The sequence below is a fragment of the Pleurodeles waltl genome, chromosome 3_2, assembly GCF_031143425.1.
Source record: "Pleurodeles waltl isolate 20211129_DDA chromosome 3_2, aPleWal1.hap1.20221129, whole genome shotgun sequence".
In the NCBI taxonomy this organism is placed as follows: domain Eukaryota; kingdom Metazoa; phylum Chordata; class Amphibia; order Caudata; family Salamandridae; genus Pleurodeles; species Pleurodeles waltl.
The window spans coordinates 12,084,715-12,099,054 of NC_090441.1; the positions used below are offsets into that span (position 1 = coordinate 12,084,715).

General features: G+C 44.8%; 1 protein-coding gene across 5 annotated transcripts in view; it reads right to left on the minus strand.

Moving 5' to 3' along the window:
- Positions 1-14,340, minus strand: part of ACACA (acetyl-CoA carboxylase alpha) — an 895,081-nt gene that overhangs the window by 699,686 nt on the left and 181,055 nt on the right. For all 5 annotated transcript variants that reach the window (XM_069226569.1, XM_069226573.1, XM_069226571.1 and 2 more), the window contains 2 exons: positions 9,481-9,562; positions 6,953-7,098 (listed from right to left, as the gene is read on the minus strand). In XM_069226569.1, coding sequence (XP_069082670.1) covers positions 6,953-7,098; positions 9,481-9,562 — 228 coding nt within the window. The remainder of the gene's footprint in view (positions 1-6,952; positions 7,099-9,480; positions 9,563-14,340) is intronic.

Consider the following 14,340-nt stretch of genomic DNA (forward strand, 5'->3'; position numbering starts at 1 on the left):
CCAGAGTGCGGTGACATCAATGTTTATCGGTCAAGTAACCTCCTCTTTCATGGGGTTGGAAGTTGAGCAGTCAGGGCTTAGTTCTGGAAGGTGGTGTGGGTTTGAATGTCTAGTTCAGGCAGTAAATATATCACTCTGAATAAATATAACATACAACCACTCTAATTCTTTTAGAAACATATATAAGACATAATATTAAAATAATACGATCAGAAACTTTAAGAAGTTTTAAGTTAATTGCAATACTTAATCACATTATTGCTAGTTACTTTACAATTTTTTGGACCTAGAAGACAGAGTGTATACCTACACAAAATAAGGGACACTGTTACAGTCATATTGACTTCATAAAAAAGTCCCAGCCCAATGTTTAAGAAAAACTTTCAGCTCTTTAATGTTAGAAGAAAATTGCACAATTTAACAATCTGTCTGATACACAGAAAAATCTGTCACAAAGCGGTTTCTAATGATTAAGATATAGTTCAAATATGATGATACAGCTACAGCAGGAAGTGTGTAGAAATATTCAAGTATGGGCAGTTTGCATTATGAAAAAAGATTATTATTTGGAAAAATAAAGTGAAAATCATCACATGGGAAAATAAGGAACGAAGTGCCTGTTTGGCTATGATACTAAAAGCTGTGGAAATTTTCACACTAAATGATGTGGCTGTGAAGAAATGTTTTTTAGAGTCTGTTTAACTGCCTTTTGATGCGTAATGCACAAAAAGCCCTTCTAAGGTTTAGATGCTGGATACCTCAAAACACAGCGACAAAAGCATATCAGAAAGGGAGCAGAGAGATCATGGATTTCCAGGAGAAAAATGAACAAGGTCACTATTGTGAAGAATTTGGATGCTTCAAAGAGCTCTTGCTCAATCACAGTTTCTTCTTAGCATCTGTGGCAGACTTTCCAACGTACATTCCTACCACAGCATGATCACGTTTCCCTTCTTTTATGCCAACCTTTTTAATGCCCGTAAGTGAGAGGGATGGATCATTCCAGGTCTTCTCTTCTCTCTCAAGCATGCCAGGACTTGTTGGCATCAAATAATCATCAGATTTCACCGTGGAATGAGCCTCTTCTGTATCTAGAGTAATGTTGTTGAAGGATTTTAAGTTTTTCCTGATGGTGATTGTAATCAGACAGAACTCAAATGCCAGTACACTCCAGGGCTGAGGACCTAATGCCAACCTTTCTGTCTGAAGGCATTTTAAGTCACATCTCCTGAAGGGCACGGGGGACCGAACATGTTTTGTTTTTTTTTCTGGTTCTGTTAGTTGAGTAAAAAGATTGATGGAAGAATAGCCAGAAATGGTACAAAGGTGGCAACCTTCTCTGAGGTCATTTTCATTTTTTTATAACATGTTAATGTGATCTTCGTAGAGTGGCTCACAGAAAGACAACCTTTAGCTTCCGGGCAGAAAGCGTGGCTTGGAACAAGTTGTTTCACTTGATAACATGCAGCCAGCTTGGGCAGCCTGCTCAGCTTCTTCTCTTGAAGTCCATCTATTTACTTTCCTTAAACTTTCAAAACGAGTTTCTCATAGGGGCGCTGTTAACATCCTTTCAGCACATAAATGGCCATCTAGGTCAACATTGATGTGAACCCCTTGGATCACTTCTTGTACTGATTAGAACGGATTTTCTTTACACTGGCATGGTCCAAAGTCATTTCTCCATCTGGGTGTGGGTATCTTTATAGAGTTCTTTCTAGCTTGGGCCATCCCTAGAAGTTTGTAAACTGGTCGGGCATTTTTTCAGCACCTGCTGCCTTTCAGAAGCTTTTTTTATCCCTTTCAGCATTCAACATGATCTTTCTCTTGCTTCTGTTAACGGATCAAACAAAATTTAAGAGTGGAGGAGTGTAGAGTTCCAGTGAGGCTTTAGCTCCCTGTAAGTCGATGAAGACTGTATTCCCACCCTCAAAGCTGCAATGGCTAATGATAATACCAGGGTGTCAAGGTATCTACTCTTGTAACAGGTCCCTTTAGCAGAAGAATGAGTATAACATTAACCAGATGTATGGACAGCTATGAAACCAGACGTTTTATGTAGGGTTGAAAGCAACTCTTGCAACTTTTCCCATTATGTGTCAGTCACACTCTGCCAGGCACTACCAGAAGGGTACATTCAGACAGAATGGGGAAAACTGATTGAGACAAGAACAGAGCACTGGAATGGATCCACTATACAGGTGAATGGAACAATCCAAGGACCAACGTGCCACTCAGCAAATTCCAAGCATGCATGGACATTATGGCCCTCATTACGAGCCTGGCGGTCTGTGACCGCCAGGCTCGCGGTTGGCGGGAGCACCGCCGACAGCCTGGCGGTGCCCCTTAGGGCATTCTGACCGCGGCGCTTTGGCCGCGGTCAGTGCAGGAAAACCGGCGGTCTCCCGCCGGTTTTCCGCTGCCCGTCAGAATCCTCCAAGGCGGCGCAGCATGCTGCGCCGCCTTGGGGATTCTGACACCCCCTACCGCCATCCTGTTCCTGGCGGTTCGCCCGCCAGGAACAGGATGGCGGTAGGGAGTGTCACGGGGCCCCTGGGGGCCCCTGCAGTGCCCATGCCAATGCCAATGGCATGGGCACTGCAGGGGCCCCCGTAAGAGGGCCCCGCTAGTATTTCACTGTCTGCATAGCAGACAGTGAAATACGCGACGGGTGCAGTAGCACCCGTCGCACCTTCCCACTCCGCCGGCTCGATTACGAGCCGGCTTCATGGTGGGAAGGTCGTTTTCCCCTGGGCTGGCGGGCGGCCTTTTGAAGGCCGCCCGCCAGCCCAGGGGAAAACTCAAAATACCCACCGCGGTCTTGCGACCGCGGTACGGTATTTTGGCGGCTCCCGCCAGGCGCGCAGTCACCGCGTCCGGCGGGAGTCGTAATGACCCCCTATAACCAACCAGTGTTTGCTTGTGAGCACAGGTTCATTCCACAAATGCCTCACTTTTAAAGCTGCCCTCTGCAAGAGTGTTTGTTGTCATAGGGGCTGCTAACTGGTGGGATGAGGTTAGGGGCAATGGTTATAACCACACAATTCAGGCACAAATGTATGAAGGTCTCACAGTGTTGAACAGCCTTCAAAAATGATACAACCTCTTCTGTCATGCTGCTGGTGTTTATGCACAGTTGTTGTTGATATGTAGATGCAGGACATAGCTCAACTGCAGCGCTGGATTCCTGGGATGACGCCAGGAGACCACTGTCAGCAGTTCTGGTCAAGTGCAAGGGTTCACAGTAAGTGACAGGCCACCAAACCAAACTGCTGCGACCAGGTCTCACGCAACAGCCTCAGGCCTGCACTGTTCATACAGATGAGTTTTCCGATCAGGGATTCATAGCCATCAGGGAAAATAACTATTATGGCATGTGAACATTAACCCCTAGGGGTTTGAAACTAATGACTGGAAACATTAACCACATCACATGAAAGTAATGAATCTGAGGGTCTTAGGGTTAATAACTCCTGGTGAAAGGAGAAATGATCTAGGAACAATGATTTCCAGGGTTCAGGATTACAGAGGCGTAGAAACGTTAACGCATGTGTGCCTGGTAGCAAAGACTGCCAGCAGCAATACCTGCAGCGGTCCAAAAGTATTGACTCCCTTGAGTTAGACACCAATCACTTGAGGTCATGGGAGAAATGACTTTTAGGGCTCTGGGTGGGAAGGATCTCTGAAGCAATGTCTCCAAAGGGGTAAAGGCAGCAACGATTCTCAAAGAGCAACAAGTGTCAGGAATAAGAAGGGTAAAGCCCTCAGAGACACTCGGCAGAAAAAAGCACAGACCCCACAAGTAACAATGCACAAGAACTGAGTGTGCAGTCAGACACATAGAAGACAGAAACAGCTGGGTGCAGTGACACCAGAGAACCAGAAAACCAGAAACAGCTCATTAAGTATTACACAAGGAAATTGTAGCAGTGACACCCAGAAAGTAGAAGTACGAGTATCAAAGGTCATAGAAGGATGGATCAGAGCAGTAACAGCCCCTATGAGACAAGGAGAAGCAACACTGAAGGGCATAAGGCCAATACGTTTAGAGCACTGGGCACTGAGACCCAGCATCTGTAAGTAATCAGAGGGAATAATATCTAAGTTCAGGACACTGACATCATAGGGTTAGCACAGGCAGCCCCAAAGGGCATAGCATGTTTGAGTCGGGGGCAGTGACACCCACTAACCTCATAAAAATCACACTGCAGAATATGTGATATGGGAGCTCAGCACAGGCTGATAACAGTGAATAACAAGCTTTTGTCACTGACACTCAACAACCAGAAGATGGACAACAGAACACCTAGTAGCAGGGAAATACAGGCAACTTCTGGAGCTAAGGGCATAAACACCAGCAGGCATAATACTACGGAGCACACTGACACTCAGTAACTAAGGGAACAAACACCAGTTGCCATAATGTCAGGGATATGCAAATGGTACAGACAGCAGGGGGGTGACTACCAGGGGTTTGGAGCCACTAAGACAGGAGTTAGGGGCAGAGAAACAAGAGTGCCTAGCATCAGGTTACACAGGAGTGATGGCGCAAACATCAGACAGCATAATACTAGGGGGCTGGTGTCACTGACACTCAGGTGCTAAGGGTACAGACACAAGGAGGCTACTACCTGGAGGCTGGAAGCACAGTCACCAAGAGGCTAGGGATATGGACACAAATAATATCAAAGAAATTAATACCCAGACACACTGGAGTCAGAACAGCCACCGTCAGTATGTGTACTATTCAGACGATCATAACACAATTAAATGCCTCTTTGACCTTTTAAGGGTGAATGCGTGCTCTACAAATGAGAACTGTGACCTAACTCTTAGGAATCAGGAACATGTACTTCATAGGGTTCAATGAACAGCATCTGAGGTTCTGATATACATACAAGAAAGAGGCACGCTGACACCAGAATGTGCAACACTGTACAAACTATGGCCCTCATTTTAACATCGGTGGTACATACCGCCTACTGCTGTGGTGACGGCCGCCAACATACCGCCACCGCGGCTACCATTCGTCCGCCATATTATGAGCACTGCCTGACTTCCGCCACAATAAGGACGGAAATCCGGCAGTGCTCATGATGGCGGACGGTGGTAAGCTGGCGCTGCTCACACCAGAACGCCGCCAGCCGTATTATGACCAATAATATGACCTGGCAGTGTTCTGCTGGCGGGGTGCTGCTGGTGCTCCTTCCCGTTCCCTGCCGGAAAACCTCCTCGCCCAAGGTAAGCCGGGCTTCCGACAGGGGAGGGGTAGAGGGTGTTGTGTGTCTGAGTGTGTGCATGAATGTCTGAGTTTGTGTGTTGTTTGCATGGGTGTATGCGTGTAAAAATGGTGAAGTGAGTGCTTGAATGTATGTCATTGTGATTGTGTGTAAGAATGTGTGTGGGTATGTCTGGAAGTATGCGTGAATGAATGCGTGTATGTCAGTGTGTGAATGAATGCATGTGTCAGTGTAAGTGACTGGGTGTATTCCTCGTGCGTGTGGCTGTCTGTGTGTGTGCTGGGAGGAGGTGTGTGGGGTGAGGGGCGCTGTGACTGTAGTGGGGGTGGAGGGCATCAGGTGAGTGTTGGGGGGGAGCCGCCTACCGGTGACAGGGAGGGAATTCCCTGTCACCGGTAGGGCTTACCGCCATGGTGGTAGGCTGGCTCATAATGCCATGGGCGGTACTATGCCGGCCGCCGGGCTGGAGATGGACATCTCCGGCATGGTGGCTCATACCACCATGGCGGTATGAGTGGAGAAGTGGCGGGTTGGCTGCAGCCAACCCACCAATCTCATAACGTGGCGGTATGTACCGCCAGCCTGCTGCCCGTCATACCACCCTGGCCTATATGTTTTGCCATATAGAAGCAAGAAACCGATTCCACACAATACAATATAACACATATGAGCTTCGGGCACTGAATGCCAAGAGCTAGAAGAGGCTTTAGGCCTAAGCAATATGGCCATATTCAGGATTACATTCATCAACACCAAAAGCACAAAACAAGGTTGTCAAGTCAGTGATAAGGAGGCGCTCAAAGCACCACCAGAAAGCATAAAATGTATCAGCATGCACACCCGTGCGATCAAATATCAATTAAAACTACGTGACACCCAGTACCTTAGGGCACAACAACTACAATCACCCAAGTATTCTTCTCATCTTCTTTTGTGTGTTCAATGTAATGCTGTAAGTGATCAAGGGCGTGCCCAGGTGTAAGAACCTTGCACTTCGTGCCACTGGAGCCAAGCTAGAGCCGAATGACGAGGCCCAATCAGGCAGAGGCTGTTCTTTGGGTGCTTGTGTTCCAGCTCAAAGAGGACCTGGCTTGCCAGTTCGGATTGGATTGCTCCCACCGTAGAAGGACCAAGGCTGATTTGCATATGGCTGGGTTTATTCTGAGGTGGCATGTTGGACAAAACAACTATGGGCTGGAATGCTACCACAAGTGATTACCAGTGGTAAGGTTTATTGCATGCATTCCTCCTATCAGCTTTTGTGTGTTTGAACTACATTCACCCTACAGTTAGTAGTAACAGCAGTAAAAATATGAACAAGCAGTTGATGACACGGCAAACAATAACCAGACCACCCAGAGTTGGATACATATACACAAAGTCATTATTAACAATAACAGTGGGCACAAATCAAGGGAGCCTACGGCTAATGCAACCTATATGCAGGTAGCACCAACATCACAGAGCAGAACATTTGAAAGAACATTTGAAATCTTTGAGTGAGAGGGAACCATGAGTCAGGACCAGCAACATTTGGCAAAGATCATAAGATGTTGGCCCCAGAGACATAAATGCAACAAATTGTGGTGTAGCTGGTGAGATGCTGGGTTTAGAATGGTGATAAGGCGGCAGAACTAGGGACGCTTGCGTCTTGCTTATAAATCAGGGAGTCAACAGAAAATAATTTCATTGGTGTATGCCATTTGGCCACATACCTGTCTACTTCCTCTTTCATGTAGGTGGTATAGCTGCTGCCATCGTAAGAGAGGAGTAAACCTCCATCACTCAGCCTGTGTACATCCACTTCCACATTTGAACCATTCATAATCAGCACATACGAGTTGGGGGACTGTCGAGTGACCTGGAAATCAATACACACAAATTATAAGGCATGATCCAACAAATATCCATCTGATTATTTCTAGTGCTACTATTGAGGCACAAGTGCACAGTACATTCTAATGATTGAAGTATACCACCAACCTAGCATGTGGCTGAAAATGTCCCAAGCCCCAGAGAACTGGGTAAATGAAAGTAAGTTTTTAAAAATCCTTACTTAAAATGAGTAACAAATTCCAGTCTGTTTATAGTTTATGATATCTGTATGTATCACAGATCGAACTGCCAAAAATACTTCTCCACCTGATATTACTATTAGCCAAAAAGTACTTCTCCAAAAGAAAAATGAAGACACACCTTTTGTCCAGCAAATAATAGACACATTACAGAAACTGTAATCATAAGCATGACATAGAGATCATTCCGCTCACTGTGAAAACTGATATGCCGCTAACTGCTGGAAACTGAGACCCTGGCTTTGCCAGTGCTGCTAACCAAAAACAGAGGAGCCCTGACTGAATACACAGTGCAGCTGGGAGTGGGCACCGAGATACGGCTTCAGAAATACGCCTGCCCCGAACAGAAACTGTTGGGGGTTGGGCCGTTGCTGCTGAGCCAGTGTAGCTGGAGTAGCCTCTGGAAGCACAGGAATGGTACAGCCCAGATTGAATGACCCGGTGAGTACTGTCCTGATGAATGACCACTGCCAGGATTCATAGGCAGGTAGAATATTGAGCTATCCGCCAGGTAATATACCTAGATGACAACTGAGTGGTAAGTGGGCAAAAGGAAAAGGCTATTTAACAACGGTAAATCACTGCTGTGGCTCACATAGAGAGCAAACTTAAAACTACCACAATAAAAAAAAGTTTTTTCAGCTTTGTTAGACATACTATTCACACAGCTTCAGAGAACCGAGTTGTAGAGAAGACCCCATCAGGCAAATCTAACTCAAGGGAAGTCTCTTATCCTGGATCTATGTAATGATTTGCAGATCATGACGGGACACCACCCACACACTCAGGAGAATTGTGCATATAAGATTTGTGCATATATTTACATAAAGATTATAAAGGAGGGTCTCTGAAGTTGAGGGACAGTAGGAGAAATGTGGAAGGGCCCCAGGGCACCTCAGACTATAACAAAGGATTTCTTGAGTTTAAAATATGAAACTTCCCTGAGGGATGCAGTGCAGTTTATGGTAAACACCAAAGGGAGAACACACCTCTACACACAACATGATGCAGTACAGAGTTTACCACACAATCTAAAGTCATCCCTTCAAAAAACAAGGTGACCTGTGGAGCCAAGGCTTAATCTGCTGTCTGGTGGTTTGGATATGCAATGTGCTGTCCCATGATTGCTATAGACCAGGACAAGAATTTTCCTGTTACATGGGATAGGATATCCTCGTTTACTAAGCCATCCCTTTTTCCTCCCTCTAAAGAAGCTCTTTCTTGAGTCGTCTGATGAGTTTACATGCTTGCCAGTGATACTGCCTTGGTTAATAAGGGTTTTGTAAAAGTCAGCGTTTTCCTTTTGCTCACTGTGGATTTTTGTTATGACTGAATAAACACGACTGGTTAAAAAATACAGAGCATTATAAAATAGAAAATATTTATAGATGTTTATCAATGCAATTAGTTGCTGTGTGTAAGAGAGAACATGTACTAAAAGGAAGAACTTTAGAGTTTGCTTTTGTAAAACAGAAGACTAATGACCCTTCTTACCCCAACAACATAGACGTTTTCTCCAAGAGTGTGAGGGAGTATGATTTTTTTTTTTTCAGTCCCACATTGCAAGGTTTTTCTTGGCAGTGATGGACAGGAAAAAAATACATTTTACCGTCGACCCTAAATAGGGCCAAACTCTAAATAGGGCCCTAAAACAGCAATCAATGCTAGTCCTGCTTCCCACAAATTAACATCCCAGGAGTTAAAAATACTTATTTTTATGATGTTAAATAAAGAAAAGGGTGTTTTGATATCAACAATAGTGTTTCTTCCAATCAGTCTCTGATTTACACCAACTCATGGAAGACAACTGCTGATACTGTCTGGTGTTGTCTCAATGAAGGTGAATCAAAGTGGCGTAACAAAACTAGAGGTGCCCCCCCGCAAAGTGCATGAACGGCCCCCCTGCCCCCACCTTAGCCAGCCCACAACCTACCACTTTTGCTGAGGGAGTCCCCAGGAGCTCGGAGGCCCCCCTGCACCAGAGGGGCTGCAGGGACTTATGTTTTGCCACAGGTGAATCATTAGAATAAGAGAGATCATGAATGTCCTTCCCCAATGATTCCACACATTGAGTAAAAGATGCACCAACCCTTAGGTACTTTGGATGTAGCAAAGAAGCAGTAGCAAATGCAGACAGCAAGTTAAGAATTAATAGTAACAGCACTAACCTTTAGCACATACTTGGAGCCCTCGTAGATGAGCTCCACATCCACTGTGTTGAGAAGTGTATGAGCAGGCAGCACCTGACCCCTAGGAGAAGAGCAAAGTTCATGGTTAGTCTGACATGCCATCATCCATCAGTGGCCGCTGATGTTTAACAAGCCCACTAACCACAAATCATGAGTGTGCAACATCCTAGTCAAGTCACTGGTTATACAAAATGAACACATCTATTAACAAGGCTTTTCTAGCATGCTGTGTGCAGTATGAGCACCCTGAAACAGAAGATGCATTAGACAGTGAATCACACTTACTTACATACATTAAGTTAGGCATTCACTGTGCTTCCTCTGCACAAAGTGAAATATTGGCTAAAAGGGGAAATGGGGGCCAAAGTTAAGAACAATAAGTACAGCCGGGAAGCAGTAAGGGAAATAGGGGGAAAAAAGGAAAGGACATTGTGGGTGGCAAGCAGATCACGGGATTCAGAGGCAGGAAGGAAGAAACAACAAACAAAAGGAAAGAGCCAGAGAAAGTGAAGCGAAAATAAGGGGCATAGAAATGGAAGCAGTAGATGAGGGACTTTGTGGGATGGAGAAAATAATGTGCTGGATATAGAAAACGCCAATGAGTGATGGATACATGGCACACCAAATAATGTGAAGAAGTCCTGCAAAAGGAAATGAAGGGTTAAAAAACAGAAAACAGGTAATAAGGGTTAGTAGAGAGGAAAAAATGAATGACTGGTAAAAACAAGTAACTGGAAATGAAGAGTTGCAGATATAATAGAGAAAACAAGGAGCAGGCCAATAGGTAGTAGAAAAGTATTAAGTGCTGGAACATAAAACAGGAGAGGAGAGATAAAGGAAATGAAGAGCCTGAAACTTGGCATGTGGTTTGGTAAAGAAGAAGCAGGAAATGTCCTGCCAGAGGCTGACAGCAGAAAATGAACAAAAAAAACGAGAGGACGATGATGACCTGGAATAGCACATGAGGAATTCGTGATGGGGAATACAAAATGAGTACAAGGATGGGAACAAGAAACAAAAAATAAGGAATAGGAGACATTCAACAGGAACTCTGGTTTCCATAAAATGGAGGATAGTAGTGTGATACAGTGAGCAGAATGCCCAAAGAGGCAGTTAGGGTTCCATCCTTTAGGGTTACTCCTCAGTACCAACAAAATCTGATCACAAAGATAAGGTACAGAAGGGCTTTACCTCATTTCTGGTTAAAAAAAAAAAAAACAGTTTAGAACACCCTACTGACGACCCCAGGATGGCAAAACACCATTTAGGTGTATTTCCCTTTTCTTACCAAAATCTGTAGAATTTCTACTATTTTTTTAAAAACAAGGCATATGGAATACAGGAAAACTGTAAAAGAGACCAAGTGAGGAGAAACAAGGACAGGAGTAATGCAGAGAGAAATTAAGTATTTTACAAGTTGGATAAGCATTACAAGGGCAGAGCAAAAGTAATGCTCTTAGGGTACAGGTAGGGTAGATAGAACACACACCAGGTAGTAGTTCTAGGATGTAGGCAATGTAGATATGAAAATGTATAGTTATTGGGATATAGGCAGGGAAAGAGGTGGAAGATGTAGGAGTAGAATGACTAAGGTATAAGGCGTAGCGATACTAGGAAACATGCAAAAGTAGACTGTCAATTGTATAGGTGGAGATACTAAGGTATAGATAGGGGTAGAGGTGCTAGGGTCTAGGCATGTGTAGAGGTATAGACAGGCAAGAGTACTAGGGTACAGGCAAGTGTAGATTCACCAGAGAATAGGTAGGATTAGAGGTATCGTAGACAGGAGTAGTGATACTATGGATACTATGGATATAGGTACTGAGGCATAATGAATGGTAAAAGTACCAATGTTTAAGCAGTAATAGAGGTGCTAGGGTACAGGTAGTGGTGGTAGAAGTTCTAGGGTGCAGACAGTTGTAGACATATAAGAGTATACATAGGTGTGGCAGCAAAAGAAGCTAGGCAGCAGTACAGGGACTAATGTACAGACAGCAGTAATGGTACTATGGAGTATGTGCATGAGTAGTGGTGCTAAGGTATAAGTGGGGGCATAGACCACAGAAGAGATACATGGTATAGACAGAGGAAGAGGTACTAGGGTATAGAAAATGGTATTAGCACAAAGGTATATTTAGGGATAGACATTCTAATGAGAAGACGGGGAAGAGTAAAGAGATCAGACATAGAGGGGTGCAATCTGGGAATGCCATTCATTTGGCAAAACTGGAGGAAACAGATTAATGAAAAAAGTGTCTCCAGAACAGTCATCCTTAAGTCTATTTTTCTGCAGATTAACTTACGAGCCTAAGAATAGTCCATGGCGGCACGACCAGTGTAGAATGCAAGTTAGATTCCTCGATCGATAGAACAGCTGGACTGTGTAATCTTTTTTTTAGCTTAGCTGTTAAGTATCTCATAAAGATGGATTACCTCTCCATCGTGAAGCCTTGATTCTTTACTTATAAACCCTGTATTTGGAATCAGGGTTGCAGATGTTGATAATAAACCAAGAATTAATTTTGTCTGCAAGTAGTGATCATGTGAATATATCTCACATGTGCATCATCATTGCATTCTTAGTATTTCGCGCACTGGTTCACTTTGATTGAATCAACTAGAATAAACCACCGAATTAAAATTGTTGGAAAAAGGAAAGATCATGTATTATAAGAGGGGAAATTCAAACACATGGAGGCATGTGTATTAGCCCACCCACAGGAGTGGCAGATAGAGACCTAATCCATCCAACCCCTTCTGTACCCCATTCTCTTCCATCCCAAGTTTTGGACTAAGCCTTCTAGTGTTGACCAACACCCCACTCAAATTTTCCACACCTCCCTTCCCTCTGGCTCTCTCTTTCTAGGGCACAACCTGAGCAGCAACAGAAGCTTTTTGAGCCCTTTGCTGACAGAAAGGGATGTAAACTCTCCCTCTTTAGCAGGGGCAACATGGTGGTACTCCAGGAGGATATCTTGAAAAGAAGAATGACATGCCAGATACAGGCAATGAGACAGGGAGGAAAGAAGGTGGAGTGCAAGTGAGCCCCAGTGATACAAGTACATCACAAGGGCCACGACTTTGTAAGGCTATGCTAAGTAGTGGGTCCTCAGTGTTTCTTGATTACTTTGTTTCTCATTCAAACAACAAGTAAGTTGAGTTTTTTTTATTTTCTCTCCAGAGTTCTACTTTTCTGAAACAGACAACTTACTTTTAATTTTAAGAAATCTGCTGAGAATTCTGGTGCAAACACCACCAAAGGTAATCAAGGTAAAACAGAGTCTTACATAGATGACCTCCCTGCAGAGGTGGCACTGCTGTTGGTCAACTTTGAAAAAGCATTTAACACAGCTGACTGGGGCTACCTAAAGATGTGCTTGACCGGAAGGGATTTGACGCACGCTTTAGGGCAATGGGTTCCCTTCTTTATTCCCACCTGACGGCACAGGTTATGATCAACAGGGTTTTATATGAAACATTTCCGTTTGAATGAGGCACCCGCCAGGGATGCCCCTTTCCCTCGATCCTTTTTGCTCTCACTGTTGAGCCTCTGGCACAAATAATTTGGTGCGATGCGGAGATGACAGACTGGCCATGGGTGGGGGCCCCAAAGATAGAATTGCGTTATACGTGGATCATGTTCTTCTTTATTTCGCAGACCCCGGTACCGCTGGACCACGTGCCCTTGAACTCCTCTGCCTCTTTGAAGAAGTCTGTGGCCTCTGCCTCAATAAGGAGAAATCCTTACTTCTCCCATTGCAGGGAGACAGTGCATCGAGTGCTTGGTGAGGCGGCATCCCCAATGGCCATCTTCTCTACAAATACCTCAGGATCGATAAAACAACACTGCGCAAACACTTCCATACACTAAACCTGTCACCACTTATCAAGACCACTAGAAATAGCCTTTGAGTATGGCAAAACCTTCCTCAACCTCCTGGGCAGGGTTGCCTTAAATGAAAATGATGCTACTACCCTGTTACCTATATACTCTGCAGAACTTCCTGCTTCATACCCCTGACACCTTGTTCCGCGATGTAGCAGTGCTGTTGCGTTCCTTCCTTTGGTGTGGTTGTCCTCCTCGGATAACACACGCCAAATGTCCATGCTCTGGTTATGACGGTGGTATTGTGTGAGTGGATATTCACCTCTATCACTGGCCATCACATCTACTGGTCATAAATGAGTGGTTGACAGTGTCTGGGACGGCCTAGCATATTGACTGGAGCTTAGTGGACTGGATCTGGGTGGAGTGATGCATTTCCTCTATGGCCGACTAATCCCCCTTTTAGTCCCAGAAGTTACCAGGATGATAAACATGGTATGATGGAGGAGTATCTGCTTCTTGGGTTGTGATAGGCACCTAACCGGCCAAACCCCCTTTTGGAAGGGTCACTGGCTGGAACATCTGTCATGCTTCGAGGGCTTCAGTAAGTGGGACCTCCTGCGGATCACTACACTAGCTGAAGTATGGCACAGGTCCAGTATGTCTTTATTTGACAACCTCCGGGCCCAATTCTCTCTTTCTCACACCCAATTTTATAAATACCTCCAGGTACATCACGACCTTGGTTGCTACCTTGAGTGCCTTCAGAATCTACCAGCATTTAATCCTCTTGGAGCGTTTGAAGCGAAGCTATTGATGGGGAAGATGGGGCACGATGGTACCTCTCAACTTAACAGCACCCTGATAAATAATGCCCCAGAGACTCTGGAATGGCTTAGTCGGAAGTGGGAGTAGTGAGTCGGGGAGATGGAAGAGGCTGGGTGGAGGAAGCCATGCAGGGCCCCGAGAGCTAACGATCTCAGCCCGATTACACCAGATTCAACTATACTACT